This window comes from Lissotriton helveticus, chromosome 1_1 (genome assembly GCF_964261635.1).
Source record: "Lissotriton helveticus chromosome 1_1, aLisHel1.1, whole genome shotgun sequence".
Classification (NCBI taxonomy): Eukaryota; Metazoa; Chordata; class Amphibia; order Caudata; family Salamandridae; genus Lissotriton; species Lissotriton helveticus.
This window is the reverse complement of record NC_136057.1, coordinates 6,638,458-6,655,521: the sequence shown is the minus strand read 5'-3', so window position 1 is coordinate 6,655,521 and position 17,064 is coordinate 6,638,458. Positions and strand designations below refer to the sequence as shown.

Sequence of the window (17,064 nt, the reverse complement as noted above, 5' to 3'; positions counted from 1 at the left end):
CTTTAAAATCGACCTTTAAAGTAAATTGTACATAAATTAATTCATCAATTTCAGGATATAATAGTTCCTGCAGTAACAGTAAATAAGAACATCACTCAGAATATAATTAAATTAATCAATCAATTTCAGCAAATAACAGTTCCATTAATCATTCAGAATACAACATGTACATCAAAACAAATATTATGTAGTGACTGATAGAACATAAGAAACTAAAATAATAAAAGTAGTCACCGTTGTCATATCAATTACCTTGTCTCTTGAAATATAAATGAAAACATCTCAGGGACTTGCAGGGTTTATAATAATATAGCGTGCCAGTCGCTGTGACACGATGATGAAAACGATGGCAGAAAACCACAAAAGCAAAGCATTAAGACAGAAACGCTGTAGAAATGAAAGCGTTTGATCCACGACCACCTCAGCGCATTAAGAACTCATCAGTGTCCTTCACATCGGGAAGCGCTTGATCAACGACGACAGCACGCAGTAAACATCACGCTGTCAGTCACGTCTTCGCCCGATGGCTCATGGCGAAAATGCGCTTTAACAAAGGCGGTGACTCTCTAGCGGTGACTCATCGGCTGACGTCAGCAGCAGAGCGCGAGGAGAGCTTCACATCGCCAACTCCTCGGAACCCTCAGAAGACGTCATCACAAAGGCTGAAGCAGGGAAAGGACAAGGATGGCTGCAGACCAACTGACAACTCAACTGTCATCTCCAAACAGGACGGTGAGTGTCAGAGTTTTACATGAAAGAGTTAGAGTTTCACATGAAATGCTCCGTTAAGTTGAGCGCGCTGGCATTCAATTATGTTTTAAACACTGCTCGCAGCTTGTACACCATATTTGCATGGAATGAGTTTATAAACAGCTTTCTTTCCTTAAAAGCGCCGCTCATTTGTTTCACAGCTGCAATTTACTTTTAAATAGTCCAGATATCTGTCACAGTTATCTTCACATGTTATAGACAAAATGAAAGCAGCTGCCTCAAATAAATTGCTTAAAAGTTCACATCTTTGCCCTTGAATTATAAATAGTCATTTTAGATTGCTGAAAGGTTCACATTTTTGCCCTTACAAAATAGATAGTCATTTAAGTTTGGTTCTGAACACCGTAGCACGAAATATATTTAAGTTTTCCACCGTTTTACTCTGACACTTGTGATAACTTGAAATTTTGACGCTCTTGCTAATAAATTCGTCATTTTAAAATTCAAAGAGTTCCACCAAGTCCAACGCTTGAAACATACCTTTATAGATGTTTCTTGTAGGCTGTCAGATGTGACATGACACCGGTGGGGCATCAAAAAGCGTTGCTTGTCTTTATTTAAATATTCTTCTTCATATCTTGTAGTTCCAAATTGTAATTTTAGTTCCTTTACGCGTAGTTCTTTCTCCCTCGTCGCCATTGTTGCAATGTTGTAAATGTAATTTGTAAGGTAAGAAGATCCAGTAGACGTTGGTATTCTTAAGTTGGTATTTATTAGTTTAATTAAGTAAAAGGTAGATAAAAAAGAGTAAGGAATCAGGCCCCACCGGGAGCAGCATCCAGCTGCTCAGCCCACTCAATCAAACTGACCACACATTCAAATCATGCACACAGTAACATTCCAATGACATCACACACACACAGGCTGAGCAGCAGGGAAGGAGATGATCAGGATATAACAGTTGTCTTGCGCAGTTTTCCTATCGGCGGTGGAAGGAGCTGATTTGGAAAGAACTGTGCACGTTCAAGCATCTCTTCCCTGCCTCTCACGCGCATCGTCACCCGCAGCACCTTGAATGCCATGCCTGACCGAGCCTCCTCCTGTAAGCTGGCATCCGTCTTACATAATGCAAGGCTGTAGGCCCCTGCTAGCACACACAGCTAGCCTGCACGGCTCTAGCCTTCTTGCAAAAACCTACCACCTACTGACTCACTCACAACCACCACACACCTGTACTCTCAGAGCCCCTGTGCACTCTCTGATCTCTCTCCTCCTGCAGAGTGTTTACAGACAGACAGACCCCTCCAGACTGCTTGGTGCGGTCTCTTGAACTCTCTCACATCCTGCAGGGTGCTTACAGACAACATGCCCCTCCAGACTACTTGATGACGTCTCTTGCTGCTAAACTCTGGCAGTATTCGTTCTTTGCAAGAAAAGCATTGCCCATACTTGCTGGGCACTTGTCCGCAACACCATGCTGCCACTACGATGTGTGGCTGACGACCAAACAGAGTACAGGACCAGCTCTCCATCCAAGTCTTCAGAGCTTGAAATGCACCACTTCTCCTAGCTTCCCCAGCTGATTGTATGCTAACTCACTCTCTATGCTCCGACCAATTAAATGTCTTGGCTGTACCATTACCATCTTGTGCTCCCTTTAAGCTACTCGGACCCCACCTCTGCAATGCAGAGCCCACTACCCCTTAGAAGTTAACGAGCACTCAGCCTAGGTCTTTCAGGCCCACAATGACACAGTGACCCCATACCGTCTCCAAACAGCCAAATTGCCATAAAACCATCACGTTCTGCACAACCTGAATATGAAAGATGATATCAGCGATTTCTTGTTTTCTTCATTTTTTACTGCTTTTTACTGCTGGCTATAAGTATTTTGCTACCCACTGAACACCCACCATCACCATCTCTATATGCACCTCCCCACACCGGAAACTTAAAGCTTATTTTCTGTGTGCCTCACTTATACTTCACATACTCTCTAAAGCTTTGGTAATTATTTGAGTTTGCAGATCATAACTAGTAAAACATAAAGTTAAATGCATATCCATTTTCTGTGGCAGTGATTGATCTTTTGAAAATGTTCGAGGGTGTCTGTTTTGGTAAAATTACCATACGTATAAGGATTTGGACGTGCCATGCGAGCAAGCTCTAATCTGTCCAACAAAAAAAAACGTGTGGACTGCTACCACCTTGTGGGCAGGCTAGAAACTGTTTTAATCGAAATGGTAGTGTTTAGGTTTCGACCTGGCGGGAGCACTGCAAAACAGTGCTCCGCCCAGGGCGAAATCTTATGTCTTACACTGTGTGCTTTAGTTCAGCCTCTCTCTTCCATTGGCTAGCTCCATAAATGGAGGCTAGCCATTGGAAGAGAGAACTGTCCGTCATTTCCCGAGGCGATTGGTGGGCGTTCCCGCCGATTCTTTCCCTCTCCACAACGTCATGAAGACGTGGCCACTGTGGGCGTGTACTTTTTTTTTTACCACCGATGTTTGTGTTCATTGTCCGTCTTGTCCCTGTCCCGCTGGCTGTTTCCTGATCACCCTCCCGCTGTCCGTGTGCCTGCCCGCCCCCCTCCCGCTGTCCGTGTGCCTGCCCGCCCCCCTCCCGCTGTCCGTGTGCCTGCCCACCCCCCTCCCGCTGTCTGTGAGCCTGCCCGCCCCCCTCCCGCTGTCCGTGTGCCTGCCCGCCCCCCCTCCCACTGTACCGTGGCGCTGTGGGGTCATCATTTATTGTGGGTCTAGAGAATCACTTTGGAGTAACTCACATTTTTTACTTTGTATGACTGTGACAATATGAGTTTGTCAGCCCTTGTCTCGTGGGTCGCAAAGGTTGGGGTAGTAGTAATTTGTTATACTCTTCGCTTGCGGCAGCACCCTGCCATAGCTTTGTGTATTTTGTCTTTATTCCTCATTTTCGATTCAATTTCCTTTGATGTTGTCACTTGAGTAGCATAGAAACAGGAACGTATTATGTGCTTTTTTCGAGTGTTTAGGGCAGAATGCGCTGAGAGTCTGTTTTCCACCTTCCCGAGTTCCCGGAGATTTGAATACTTTGTGAAGGGCAGAGACTAGTCGCTGGCTGTTTCCTGATGACCCACCCGCTGTCCGTGTGCCTGCCCGCCCCCCTCCCGCTGTCCGTGAGCCTGCCCGGACCCCTCCCGCTGTCCATGAGCCTGCCCGCCCCCCCTCCCGCTGTCCGTGAGCCTGCCCGCCCCCCTCCCGCTGTCCGTGTGCCTGCCCGCCTCCCTCCCGCTGTCCGTGTGCCTGCCGAAATTATATGTATTTCAATTAGGAAACACCATCACCCATGAGATAGATACCCACCACCACAGCCCTCTCTCTGCAAGGCCGGTCTCCTTGTTAAGCCAGTAACAGGGGTTATTGGGAATATAAGGAAAGTGGGAATACCGCACCTCTACTGTTTCCCATTAGGACACTTCCTCCATTAAAAGTAAGTGAAGGTCACGGGCAGGAAAGCGGTGGAAAACGCAAAATGATTTCAGCATTCATGTGATAACTCTCATTTGGCACGATCCACTCAGAGTCTCTTTCGAAGTGCAGTGGTACTCCCACATCTGGAAATGACACTGGTATCCACAGTAACAATAATTCTAGGGGGAGGAATACTGCATCCGTGTTTCTGCCACTCTCATGATGAGGGCCAAAGTCTGGACACTGCATGTGTCTGTGTCAGTTACTGCACAAGGCGATCCTTTAATGGCATTGTGTCTCTTAATGCATGTATTTGTGTCAACGACTTTGTGTGCGCTCTTTAGCTGGTCATTTTTTAATTCAAAAGCTTTCTTTACAGTGTGCAGCTGCCTGCAAATGTGTACTCATTAAAGAGCGTTGGTGCACAGTCCTCAACTTATTTTCTGCTCTGTGTGTGTTGGGGCTCTGTGTGTGTTGGGGCTCTGTCTGTGTGGCTAGCTTTTTTTGTAGGTGGCTCTATGTGTGGGTGGCTCTGTGTGTGTGTGTGGGTGGCTCTCTGTGTGTGTGCGTGTGGATGCAAATGCAATAGGTCTCGCATTTGCGAGAGATTAAGCTATTGGCATTGTAAATGACAATGCCATTTATTTATAGGTTTTCAAAACCAACACATAAATAAAAAAAATAGTCATTTACAATGCCAATAGCTCTAACTTTTACAAAGGCGAAACCGTTGCATTGTAAATGCTTGTTCCTTCAAGCTTTCATTATTCCAAGGTTGCTAAAAAAAAAGGGTTAATTTGGGTAATAATGAGGTCTTCCCAGCACCTGCAACTGCTGCATTATGTTTTAAAACCAGACTTTGTTTTTCTCCTAACCAGGTACTCTTAGCATATAATGCCTGACAGTCTGGCGGTGTCCATTGATTTACACACTTGTACAATTCATTGTCTATGTGCGATATGTTTGTCTGCAGTAAAGTCATTTGACACCTTATATTAGGATTTACAGCGCTTCCCTGGTGGATCCAGACTTCAGAGCCCGACGAGACCCGGACTTCCAGACCTCTCCGACCTTTACCTACATCTGCAGCACAGCTGAGATCTGTGGGTACGACGAGACACGTGGGACCGGCCATCTTGGAGAAACTGCACTTCGCTTCCAGCATGACTTCAGAGGCATCCTCGACAAAGTGCTTTGGGGATTGAGAAGCCCCAGCCCCGAGCAGCTCCTGCATCGAAGACCAGCCCTCCAGCATCCACGAGATCTGCGTGGGGCCCTTTTGCCTGATTGCTGCTTGACGTGTTGTCTGGTCACTTGCCGGCTGGCTAGTTGCCTCCTAGACGACGATCCTTGAAATTTACACTGCTGGTCTGGTTGCTCCAGACTGGCCCTTGCTTCCCTGCAAAGAAGAAGCCCCCCGGACCCTCCTGGTCCGCACCAGACGCCTTTTCCACTCACCGCGTGGGTTGCCTTTGCCAAGGCCTGTTGACACCAAATCCGGAACCAACACCGCCGACAGCGAGAGCCTGCGTGGGACAGCTCGTGCCTCCATCCTGGTTGTCAAAGACACCTCCTGGTCCACGTGGCTGCAGAGTCAAGCGTCCACTCTTCACCTGATCGCGACGACGACATCTGGTTCCTTCCTGGTTCCACACCGGTCACTGGCTAGTGACTGTGAACACTGTCCCCTCTGCTTTCAGGTCCTCTTCTTCCTCGATCCACCCGTGGATCGCACCGGACATCTTCCACTTGGTCGCCTGCAGCAACTTTCCTCAAGGCTCCATTGACTTCGACGCGGAAACCCGACACACGTTGACACCTATGCGCCCGTGGGTGAGGTAACAAGAGAATTTCGGTGCTCAAGGGTAGATTAGCTCTCCTAGTGTCCAGATTTCCAGTCGTTTTAGTCCTAGCTAGTCGGAACTGTCTCTCCTAGCTCCCTCTCCTCCAGTTCCCCCTTCACCCTCTGTCTCCTTCTCGTGCCCTCCTTCTCCCAGTCCCCCTCCCTCCCTCCTCCTGGGTCTCTCTCTCTTCCCTCTCTCCCCCCTCCCTCCCTCCCTCCCTCTCTGACTCAGCAGCTCCCAGGGCAGGTAAGGTCTGGCTCAGACCCTCAGAGCTGCACTTTACTCTCAGATTGCAGGGACTGGACAGGCTGGAGAGACGAGAACCACAAGTAAGTGCATGGATGTCATTAGGGGCCCCCAGAGGTTGCAGCTGTGGCCCCTGGCTTGCCCCTTGCGACCGCTGGCACTGCCTTTGCGATCCCTGGCTTCAGAGGAGGCAGAATGAGTGCCAAGATCACAAGGGCAGCCCCACTTTCCTTTTTTTCTGTCAATGTTTTATTACTTTAATAGTGAATACAATGTTATTATTCATTATTAGTGTAATAAAGAATTACAGTTTGCAGGAATATGACCCTCCCTGGCAGCTGAGGAAATGAAACATTTATTTTAAATGCATGCATGCGTGCTTGTGGGTGAGAGGGTGTGTACGTGTGTGTGTTAGGGTGACCAACTGGCATGGGTGCAAATTCAGGACGCTGAGTGTAAAAATTCAGGACAAAAATTCAGGACAAAAGGTAGATTTTACAGAAACATCAGAGGAGGTTGCGCAATAGTATGTAAGTAAGTAAATAGACAACCATTTAAGCACTAGTCAAAATAGTTTTTTTATTAGGTTGAAACAATCGTGTACTTCACGGTTTTTCAGTATGCACGCAGCTTTGATCAACTGTGCAGGTCTTTTGTGGTGTTTCATATGATAATAATCTATATATATGGTTACAGCACTGGGTTGTCCAGTCTGATATTTTGTATACAATTCATGTTGGTGAGCAGGCATGTTTGGTGTGAGAAATGGCGGGAAGATCTGCTCGGATAGACATTGTGAGTTGTAAAGTGGCTAGCACAAGATGCAGCTAATCCAGATCCAAACACATTCAACCATTTGCAAACCAATCCAGCATGTATCCTTCCATTTATCATTTCACTCAATCATTCCTCCATCCACCCTTTTACTCATCCATCCATTATCCATCCATCCACCCTTTCACCCCATCTATCCGCACACTCATCCATCCACTCTTCTACCCATCTATCCATTCACTCACCCATCCAGTCATTTACCCTTTCACCCATCCAGCCACCCTTTCACATGCTCATCCATCCACACAGTAACTCACCCTTTCACACATTCACCCTTTCAGTCATCCACACATCCATCCTCCCTTTCTCTCTCCATCGGTCGTTTCACTTAGCCATCCATCCTTCCTTTCATCAACCCAACCGTCCATCTACTCATCCAATCATGAATCCATCCATTGACCCTATCACTCATCCATCCTTTAAATCATCCATCCATCTTTTCTCTGATCCATCCACCCTTTCACTCTTTCACTCATTTATCCAACATTTTGCCCATGCACCCTCCCCTTCACTCACTCATCAATCCCTACATCCACCCTTTCACACATCTGTACATCCATTCACCCTTTCACTTATTAATTCATCAATCCACCCATCATTTCACTCATCCATCCACCCATTCTTTTTCTCATCATCCGTCCATTCACTATTTCATTCATCCATTCACCCTTTCACTAATCCATCCAGATATCCACCCATCCCTTCACTTACTCTCTCACCCACCTTTTCACATTAATTGTGAGCCGAGCGTTCGTCTGCAGAACAGAAACTCACCGCGTGCTGTGGCTCACAAAGCAAAGGGAGGGGTTCAAGGTTCCCTGCACATAGTCAATCTGAAACCTTGGAAGTCGTGCTTGATGCACAGTGCTAGGACGTGAGGTGTCTGTGACATGGTGTTGTTGTCAGGGCTTTAAGTGGGATCACAAAACTGTGGGTCTCTCCAAAAGGGGTGTTCGATGTAATGAAGGCGTAGCTTAAAACACCTAAGCTAAAAATATGTGCTGAGCATAGTGTGCCAACGGACTTGTTTTCTGCCACGTCTGTTATTGCACCCAGATATATAATAAATAACACCTACAACAAGCCAGGACTGCTGGCTTTGTCAGTTATTGTTAGTTTCATTTTTTTTTAAAGCAGAAACAATGCCTTCCTTGAATATAATATTTAAAATGCAGCAGTTCTACAATGATGGGACTGTGAAAGAACTATTATCCTTTTTTAAAGATCTTTCACCACCTTATTTTAAGGAACTGCATTCTCTCGTAGCAGAGTGGGCATTTTCCTACATTGCTTCCAGGATGCCCGAGGCTGGAGGAGGCCCACCACGTGCTTTTCAAGGCAGACTGGCCGATTGTCATTCTGTATGTGGCAACCAGCCTCATTCAGAATGACAATGGGTGGGATGGGGCTGCTCTTGCGCTCCGAGGAGTGCGAGGCGCCCCCATCAGGGAGTAGAGGGTTCTCACAGGGGAACAGCGCTGTTCCCCAACAAAGGCCCAAATTACGGACAAAAGGCGTCCGTAAAAGGGATCCTCACGGACAACGGACGTGAGGTCCCAATTACGGACGGTCCGTGAAATTTACGGACGGTTGGTCACCCTAGTTGTGTGTATGTGTAAGAATGAATGTGTGAGTGAAAGTAAAGGTCAAATACAGGGCACTAGTCGGGGGGTGGGGGGGGTGGGTGGTGCACGCGGGTGGACGGCGTCCACCCACTTCTTTTCCCAGGGTGGACGCCATCCACCCTGCGAAGACGTTGGGCCCCACAGAAATATGTTGAACTCGTCCCGGTGTAATTTCCAAACATGGGGCACTTTCAGCAGCGCCCGCACTTTGTTATCTGCTTTCGATCACAACATCCTGCAGGGGCGGGGCTCTCTTTCTCACTCCTGCTGGGGCCGTAGCAAAGGCCGAGTCTGAGGGGTCCTCGGGCCTCCTCTTGTTGGAGTCTCCTGGCTGGGAGCAGTCCGGAGCCTCACACCTGATGCAAATGATGCGGAGGGAAAACAAAGGCTCGCACCTTGTTAGCGCTTCACACATACTTAAGAGCGGCAGCTTTTCACTTTGTCCACGCTCTGTTTAGGAGATATGCAGCACTGTAAGAATGTTAGATGTGTTGATCTTTCCCACTATTTGCACAAAATAAATAGCATTTCTATACGCTTATTACCCTTGAGGAGGCCTTGTAATAATTTAAATATCACTATTTCTTTCAAAGCACCATGGCTCTAGGAAGCTTAACGCTGACAAAAGATAACATTGTTTTACGTGCGGCGTATAAAAGTGTGAATCTTCTGCCCAAATCAGGAGGGTTTGCAAGTATGCGCGAAGTGTGCTCCAATGTACTCGTGATGCACCTGCTAAACATATATGTGAGGGCTTAAGATCTGATGTCACTTCCTGTGATGTCACGTGCTGTGATGTCACGTGCTGTGATGTCATGTGCTGCGATGTCACGTGCTGCGATGCCACGTGCTGCGATGCCACTTGCATACTGATTAACTTGGTTAGTCCCCCAGTTCTTTTTTTAGGACTTGTGCCCTGGTTAAATGGCCTATGATGTCACCTCTGCTAGCCCCGGCATTGTGGTGAAGTGTCGTTCATGAGCGGGTGCAGCCAGTGGCGTAACGAACCTTGAGGGGCCCCCCCTGCAGGGTAAGTGAAGGGGCCCCCTCCGGACTCAATCTAGAGCTCCCCAGCAGAAATGCGGTGCTGACGGGGCCCCCTGGAGGGTGAGGCCCCCCCCCCCCGCACTGCGGGGGCTGCAGGGGCCTGTGTTACGCCCCTGAGTGCAGCGACCCTTCCATCCGCGGATTTACCACCTAGACGGGGTGTTCCCGACACATCGGTATTTTACTGTCCAGACAAGTGCAAAAAAAATAGTGACAATATCAAACTGCGAAATTAGTTCAAAGGCTCTGTTTGCACCATCTCATGTTTAATCATTACTGAAGCAAGCAGAAGTAGAATCGCTATGTTAAAGAAGCATTGGCAAAGCCATCAGGGCTCAACCTTTGAGTTAGTCAATGCAGAACTAATGGCTTTGCCACTGCTTTTTGATGATGCTTTTCAGCATCGAGAAAAAATGGTTTTCAAGACCGATAAACACCTGCATTATCAAAATCAATCGATCTGGCTTTGCAGCTGAGCAGTGGACTCTGTCAGTGCTTGTTTTCTTGGAATGTTTTCTGTGCAAGTGTTACAAAACCGATTCAGAGATGGACACCTGGATGTGCACAGTGATTTCTCTAGCAGCTATTTTGTAATATTCTTTTTTATAAAGGATAACAAAATTGATGACATTATATCTGCTTGTGGATCCACAAACATGAGTGGTCATCTTGGAATGGTATACATTATTCCAAAAACCATTCAAAGATGGCTGCCCTTGACTTTGTTTCTATGAGAATAAGTTTTCCTAAAATATGTTCTCGGTGCGAAAGGCACAAATGTTGTGCTTCTAGTTATGAGCGCCACCAGCGGAGTGAACCATCGCTACTTTACTCCTGTTCCTTCAGCGTGTAGGGGTACAAAAATATGTACATTTGCGGCACGTCTTCAGTCGCCATAAACATAGGGGCACTGAGTACTTTAAAATAAGGGAAATGTTATTTGCTTCATTTTACAACTTTTGTGAAAAGCCGTGAAACCTATACATTCTGCAGTAATCCTAGATTGCGCCAAAGGGGAGGAGCATAGACCACATACTCGCTTCCTGTGTGAAAAAGGCCGCTTTATTGAAGACAGGTGCAAATCACAGCAATAAAACCCTAGGTCTTCGACTCCCGAAACTACATCTCGCTATACAATAATTCACCTACTTTCACCTACCCCACCGCTAGAACTCCCGCCCCCTTTACATCGCCATCTTGAACTGCGTAACTCTCACCCTGTTTTTGAACTGTTGACCTTTAAATTCCTCGACTCTTTAACCAACTTCCGTTAACAGCTCTCTCGGTATCCGAAATCTTAACTTTCCATTTGTTGCTTCCTCCAGATGTAACTTTAGTGCCTCCCCGCATTGTCCTGATTCACGTATGTTCACAACAATAATCTTAATCTAGAACCATGGCGACTGAAACTGCCAACCGCCATTCAGAAAAGGCCTTCCCCCAACTTATCTGACCCCCACACTCCCCTGGAACCTCTGTCGTACCAGTTCACATTCAGGGCCTCATTTACTACAAAATGACACAGCACCGCACGCCATTTTGCCGCATCGCGCCCCATCATTTTAACCGCATGCGCGCTAGCGGTTTTCCCGCTGCGCGCTGAGATTTTAAAAATCCCGCGTTACGTGACAAGGTCAGCTCGTCATCCGTGTAGCGCAGGTTACGCCCATGACGAGCTGAGCTCGTCATGAGCGTAGAAGGGGTTAAAAGCACTGGGGTAAGTCGTATTGACAACAATATCACGCATCCGTGCACTTTCCCCTGCACTGGCATACAATGGGCTGCCATGCACCAGCATCCGGCGTGACGCTCCAGCAAAATACACGGAGCTACCATGAAACCCCGGCCTGAGCCGCTTTGCCACCACCTGTCCTCCTCCTCCTGACCCTCCTCATCTACCAGTTCACCTTCTACCAGACCCAATGCCTCATAATCCAGCTGCGGATGAGCATCCACATCCCTGGGGGCACAATGACCTGTGCATCAGCACCGCAAAACACATTTTACTTGAGCCCTACTGCGCTCCCGGAGGTAAGCCAGGGGGCCGTGGTATGCCCTCCTGGCCGTGCCCACACCTGCTGGTGCTCTGCGCGCTGCCCGCCATCCCAGGGCTCACACTGAGCCGTCCAGGTTGATGCACTGCCGAGGCCACTCTAGACCTTCATGCGGCAGCCTTGTCGCTGTCCCGCATCGGCATCCAGCTGGCCGCAGGAGACCCTTCCATTTCTTTCACCTCGGGGTCTGTGAGCCGCATAAAGCTCTTCCGAGTCTGCATGTCCGCTGTGGTGCTGAGCTTGGAATAAACAAGCAGTTGCAATGCAATAGGTTTCGCATTCACACGAGTTTGAGCTATTGGCATTGTAAATGGCAATGCATTTTATTTATGTTTTGGGTTTTAAAACATAAACAAGGCATTGTAATTTACAGTACTAGTAGCTTAAACTTTCGCAAATGCGAGACAGATTGCATTGCAATAAAGGGCCTTCTCGACTGCTTGTTAGATTGCAAATATCAGAGGAAGAGAGAGGCCTGCGATGACTTCAAAGTAGTGATAAACAGTGCAGTGAAGAAGATGTGCAAGTGTTGAAAATTACACAGACACAAAGTGTAAAGTGAGAGTTACATATGATGCGAGTTATAAACACTAACAAAGCGCTCCAACACTTTTCACTCTGTGATTACACTGTTGTGAAAGAAGAGCAGGAGGGTGGCTAGTTTCTGTCCTCTCCACGGTTTGAGTGTGCCGTGTGGCATTGCGTAATGTCATTGCTATTTTTGGCCTAATAAAAAACACTCCATCTATAGTAGGGTCCTGGCTTCACCTCCTGGTGCAGGGAGCGCTGTGCTTTATAGCAGGCATGGAGGGAGGGATGGTCTCGGCTGCAGCTCCGGCCTCGTACAGTGCCCCTGCTATTACAAGTGAGCGACAGGCACTTAGTGGTATAGGGTAGTGGTATTGGTATTGGCGGTGGTGCTGGTATTGGTATTGGTGGTATTGGTATTGGTATTGGCGGTGGTGCTGGTGGTGGTATTGGTATTGGTGGTGGTGGTATTGGTATTGGCGGTGGTGCTGGTGGTGGTATTGGTATTGGTGGTGCTGGTATTGGTATTGGCGGTGGTGCTGGTATTGGTATTGGTGGTATTGGTATTGGTATTGGCGGTGGTGCTGGTGGTGGTATTGGTATTGGTGGTGGTGGTATTGGTATTGGCGGTGGTGCTTGTGGTGGTATTGGTATTGGTGGTGCTGGTAATCAATCAATCAATCAAGACATTTGTAGAGCGCACTACTCACCCGTAGGGTCTCAAGGCGCTAGGAGGGGGGGTGCCGTTACTGCTCGAACAGCCAGGTCTTGAGCTTCTTCCTGAAGGAGAGGTGGTCTTGGGTCAGGCGCAGGTCGGTCGGGAGGGAGTTCCAGGTCTTGGCGGCCAGGTAGCAGAAGGACCTTCCTCCTGTTTTGGTATTGGCGGTGGTGCTGGTATTGGTATTGGCGGTGGTGCTGGTGGTGGTATTGGTATTGGTGGTGCTGGTATTGGTATTAGCGGTGGTGGTTGTATTTGTATTGGTATTGGTGGTGGTGCTGGTGGTGGTATTGGTATTGGTGGTGGTGGTGGTGGTGTTGGTATTGGTGGTGGTGCTGGTATTTCTATTGGTATTGGTGGTGGTGCTGGTGGTGGTATTGTTATTGGTGGCTTTGGTGGTGGTATTGGTATTGGTATTGGTGGTGGTGCTGGTGGTGGTATTGGTGCAAAAAGAACAATTGATGGACAGAATGCAGAACAATGTCATACATCCACCCCAGTACAGAGATCTGGGCCAAGTTCCCGGTGCCAGACCTCTTTACCAAACACTGTCACATGATTGGCACCACTTCAGTAACCCCTGTATGTTCCTAGTAAATGTTACTCCTGGTACCCAGGTCATTGGTTGTGAAGCGGGTCCTTTAGGGCTGCAGCACGGGTTGTGCCACCCCAAGGAGCCTTCACCAAGGCTATGCGCTCTGCCATTGCAGGCTGCGTGTCTTGGTGCAGAGAAATCCGAAGATCCAACATGGCACAAAGCCCTGTGTGCCATGCTACCCATACACTGCATAAGATATATAGGTTAGTCACCTCTACTACAGGCCTTTAGGCCAGAGGCAAGGTGCATTATATCCCATGTGTGGTCATATCAGCATGAGCAGATTTGCCCCTACAATGTGCCATCCATTCTGAGATGTTGGAGTGCACGGGGAAGCCATGAAGAGTACCAGAGCTGCATATTTGTCAACACAAGTTTCCGAGCTCCATGATGGCCTCACTGATTTATAATTTGGTTCTCAGCCTCTCGTCTCGATAAATCCTCACTGATGCTCCTTTTGAATTTATTAACAAATGGGCACAGAGACCCTTGTAAACCTACCAAGCACTGGTGTGGTCTTTGACTTATTTTGCTCAAGGGGTTGCAATCCATGCCCCCTCCCCTTAATATTTATGTTTTGCCCCTGGAGATGTGCATGGTTTGCGGTTGGCCGCAGGGTCGGACAGCGGGCTAATCTCTGTTGCCGACTCCTTGCTTGCATGGCCAAAGGCTGAAGACGGCTGGAATGCCAGAAACTGGTCCTAGGATGCTTGTTTCCGGTCCAGGAAAGACATGGCTTGGCAGTTCGGGCTGGACTGTTCCCATGAGGCACAGGGTCAGACTGATTTGCATATGGCCATGTCTGAACTGGGGTGGCAGAGTGGGCTAAAGAACGGTGATGGAATAAACCCAGATCTGTTGACTGGGTGTGAGTGTTTGATTGGTTCAGATGCTCCGTCCATTACCACCCTCTTTTGTACCGCAAAGGCTGTGTACAGCATGGGGTTGGCAGCCTGCAGGGAGTTGGAAGCATGGCCTGGCTGGAAGACAGACCCTGTCGCTATCCCCATGTCACGCCACGCACGACCAAAGGTTACGTGCGACGTGGCGTTGGCTACCTTCAGGGTGCTGCCTACGAGGAGGTGGATGCAGGGCCTGCGGCCAGCCCCATTCTGCACACAATGAAAGGCCAGTGCGCAGCGGCGGGTTGGCGGCCCGTAGGTGGGGTGGCCACAGGACCCCCTGCTGTGCAGGCACCTTGAATTCACAGATCCAGAGGTGAGGGTTAGTGCAGTAGCTCTTCGGGGGTCACAGATCTGGCAGTTTGAGGCTATTAGAGTAGCCCTTTGGGGTGGGAGATCTGGGGGTGCAGAGTTAGTGCGGTAGCACTTTGGGGGTCACAGATCTTCGGTTGCTGGGTTAGTGAAGTAGTTGTTGGAAGTCACCGAACTGGAGGTGTGAGGTTAGTACCATAGGTCGGAAGTTTAAATTTACAGATGAACCAGGCACAGGAGAACCAGACACAGAAGAACCAGGCACAGCAGAACCAGACACAGAAGAACCAGGCACAGAAGAACCAGGCACAGGAGAACCAGGCATAGAAGAACCAGGCACAGGAGAACCAGACACAGGAGAACCAGGCACAGAAGAACCAGGCACGGGAGAACCAGACACAGAAGAACCAGACACAGGAGAACCAGACACAGGAGAACCAGGCACAGAAGAACCAGGCACAGGAGAACAAGGCACAGGAGAACCAGGCACAGAAGAACCAGACACAGAAGAACCAGACACAGGAGAACCAGACACAGGAGAACCAGGCACAGAAGAACCAGGCACAGGAGAACCAGGCATAGAAGAACCAGGCACAGGAGAACCAGGCATAGAAGAACCAGGCACAGGAGAACAAGGCACAGGAGAACCAGGCACGGGAGAACCAGACACAGAAGAACCAGACACAGGAGAACCAGACACAGGAGAACCAGGCACAGAAGAACCAGGCACAGGAGAACAAGGCACAGGAGAACCAGGCACAGGAGAACCAGACACAGAAGAACCAGGCACAGAAGAACCAGGCACAGGAGAACCAGGCACAGCAGAACCAGGCACAGAAGAACCAGGCACAGGAGAACCAGGCACAGGAGAACCAGGCACGGGAGAACCAGACACAGAAGAACCAGGCACAGAAGAACCAGGCACAGGAGAACCAGGCATAGAAGAACCAGGCACAGGAGAACAAGGCACAGGAGAACCAGGCACGGGAGAACCAGACACAGAAGAACCAGACACAGGAGAACCAGACACAGGAGAACCAGGCACAGAAGAACCAGGCACAGGAGAACAAGGCACAGGGGAACCAGGCACAGGAGAACCAGACACAGGAGAACCAGGCATAGAAGAACCAGGCACAGGAGAACAAGGCACAGGAGAACCAGGCACGGGAGAACCAGACACAGAAGAACCAGACACAGGAGAACCAGACACAGGAGAACCAGGCACAGAAGAACCAGGCACAGGAGAACAAGGCACAGGAGAACCAGGCACAGGAGAACCAGACACAGAAGAACCAGGCACAGGAGAACCAGGCACAGAAGAACCAGGCACAGGAGAACCAGGCACAGCAGAACCAGGCACAGAAGAACCAGGCACAGGAGAACCAGACACAGCAGAACCAGACACAGAAGAACCAGGCACAGAAGAACCAGGCACAGGAGAACCAGGCACAGAAGAACCAGGCACAGAAGAACCAGGCACAGGAGAACCAGACACAGAAGAACCAGGCACAGAAGAACCAGGCACAGCAGAACCAGGCACAGGAGAACCAGACACAGAAGAACCAGGCACAGGAGAACCAGACACAGAAGAACCAGGCACAGCAGAACCAGACACAGCAGAACCAGACACAGAAGAACCAGGCACAGAAGAACCAGGCACAGGAGAACCAGGCACAGAAGAACCAGGCACAGGAGAACAAGGCACAGGAGAACCAGGCACAGGAGAACCAGACACAGAAGAACCAGGCACAGCAGAACCAGGCACAGGAGAACCAGACACAGAAGAACCAGGCACAGCAGAACCAGGCACAGAAGAACCAGGCACAGAAGAACCAGGCACAGAAGAACCAGACACAGAAGAACCAGGCACAGAAGAACCAGACACAGGAGAACCAGGCACAGGAGAACAAGGTACAGGAGAACCAGACACAGAAGAACCAGACACAGGAGAACCAGACACAGGAGAACCAGGCACAGAAGAACAAGGTACAGGAGAACCAGACACAGAAGAACCAGGCACAGAAGAACCAGGCACAGATGAACCAGGCACAGATGAACCAGGCACAGAAGAACCAGGCACAGGAGAACCAGGCACAGAAGAACCAGGCACAGAAGAACCAGGCACAGGAGAACCAGGCACAGATGAACCAGGCACAGAAGAACCAGGCACAGGAGTACCAGGCACAGAAGAACCAG

The 17,064-nt window shown here is 49.0% G+C and overlaps 1 protein-coding gene across 3 annotated transcripts in view; it reads left to right on the top strand.

The window, feature by feature from the left end:
* Nucleotides 1-358: 358 nt before the first annotated feature.
* The window catches only part of LOC144766777 (glutathione S-transferase P 1-like), a 144,770-nt gene continuing 128,064 nt past the window's right edge, over nucleotides 359-17,064 (top strand). For 2 of the 3 annotated variants that reach the window (XM_078650525.1, XM_078650514.1), the window contains exon 1: nucleotides 6,239-6,333. Coding sequence is in view for 2 of the 3 variants with exons in the window: in XM_078650514.1 (XP_078506640.1) it covers nucleotide 6,333 (1 nt within the window). In the remaining variant the exon portion in view is untranslated. Of the gene's footprint in view, nucleotides 364-6,238; nucleotides 6,334-17,064 lie in introns of those variants that run through there. The other variant, XM_078650520.1, reaches the window with a different exon arrangement.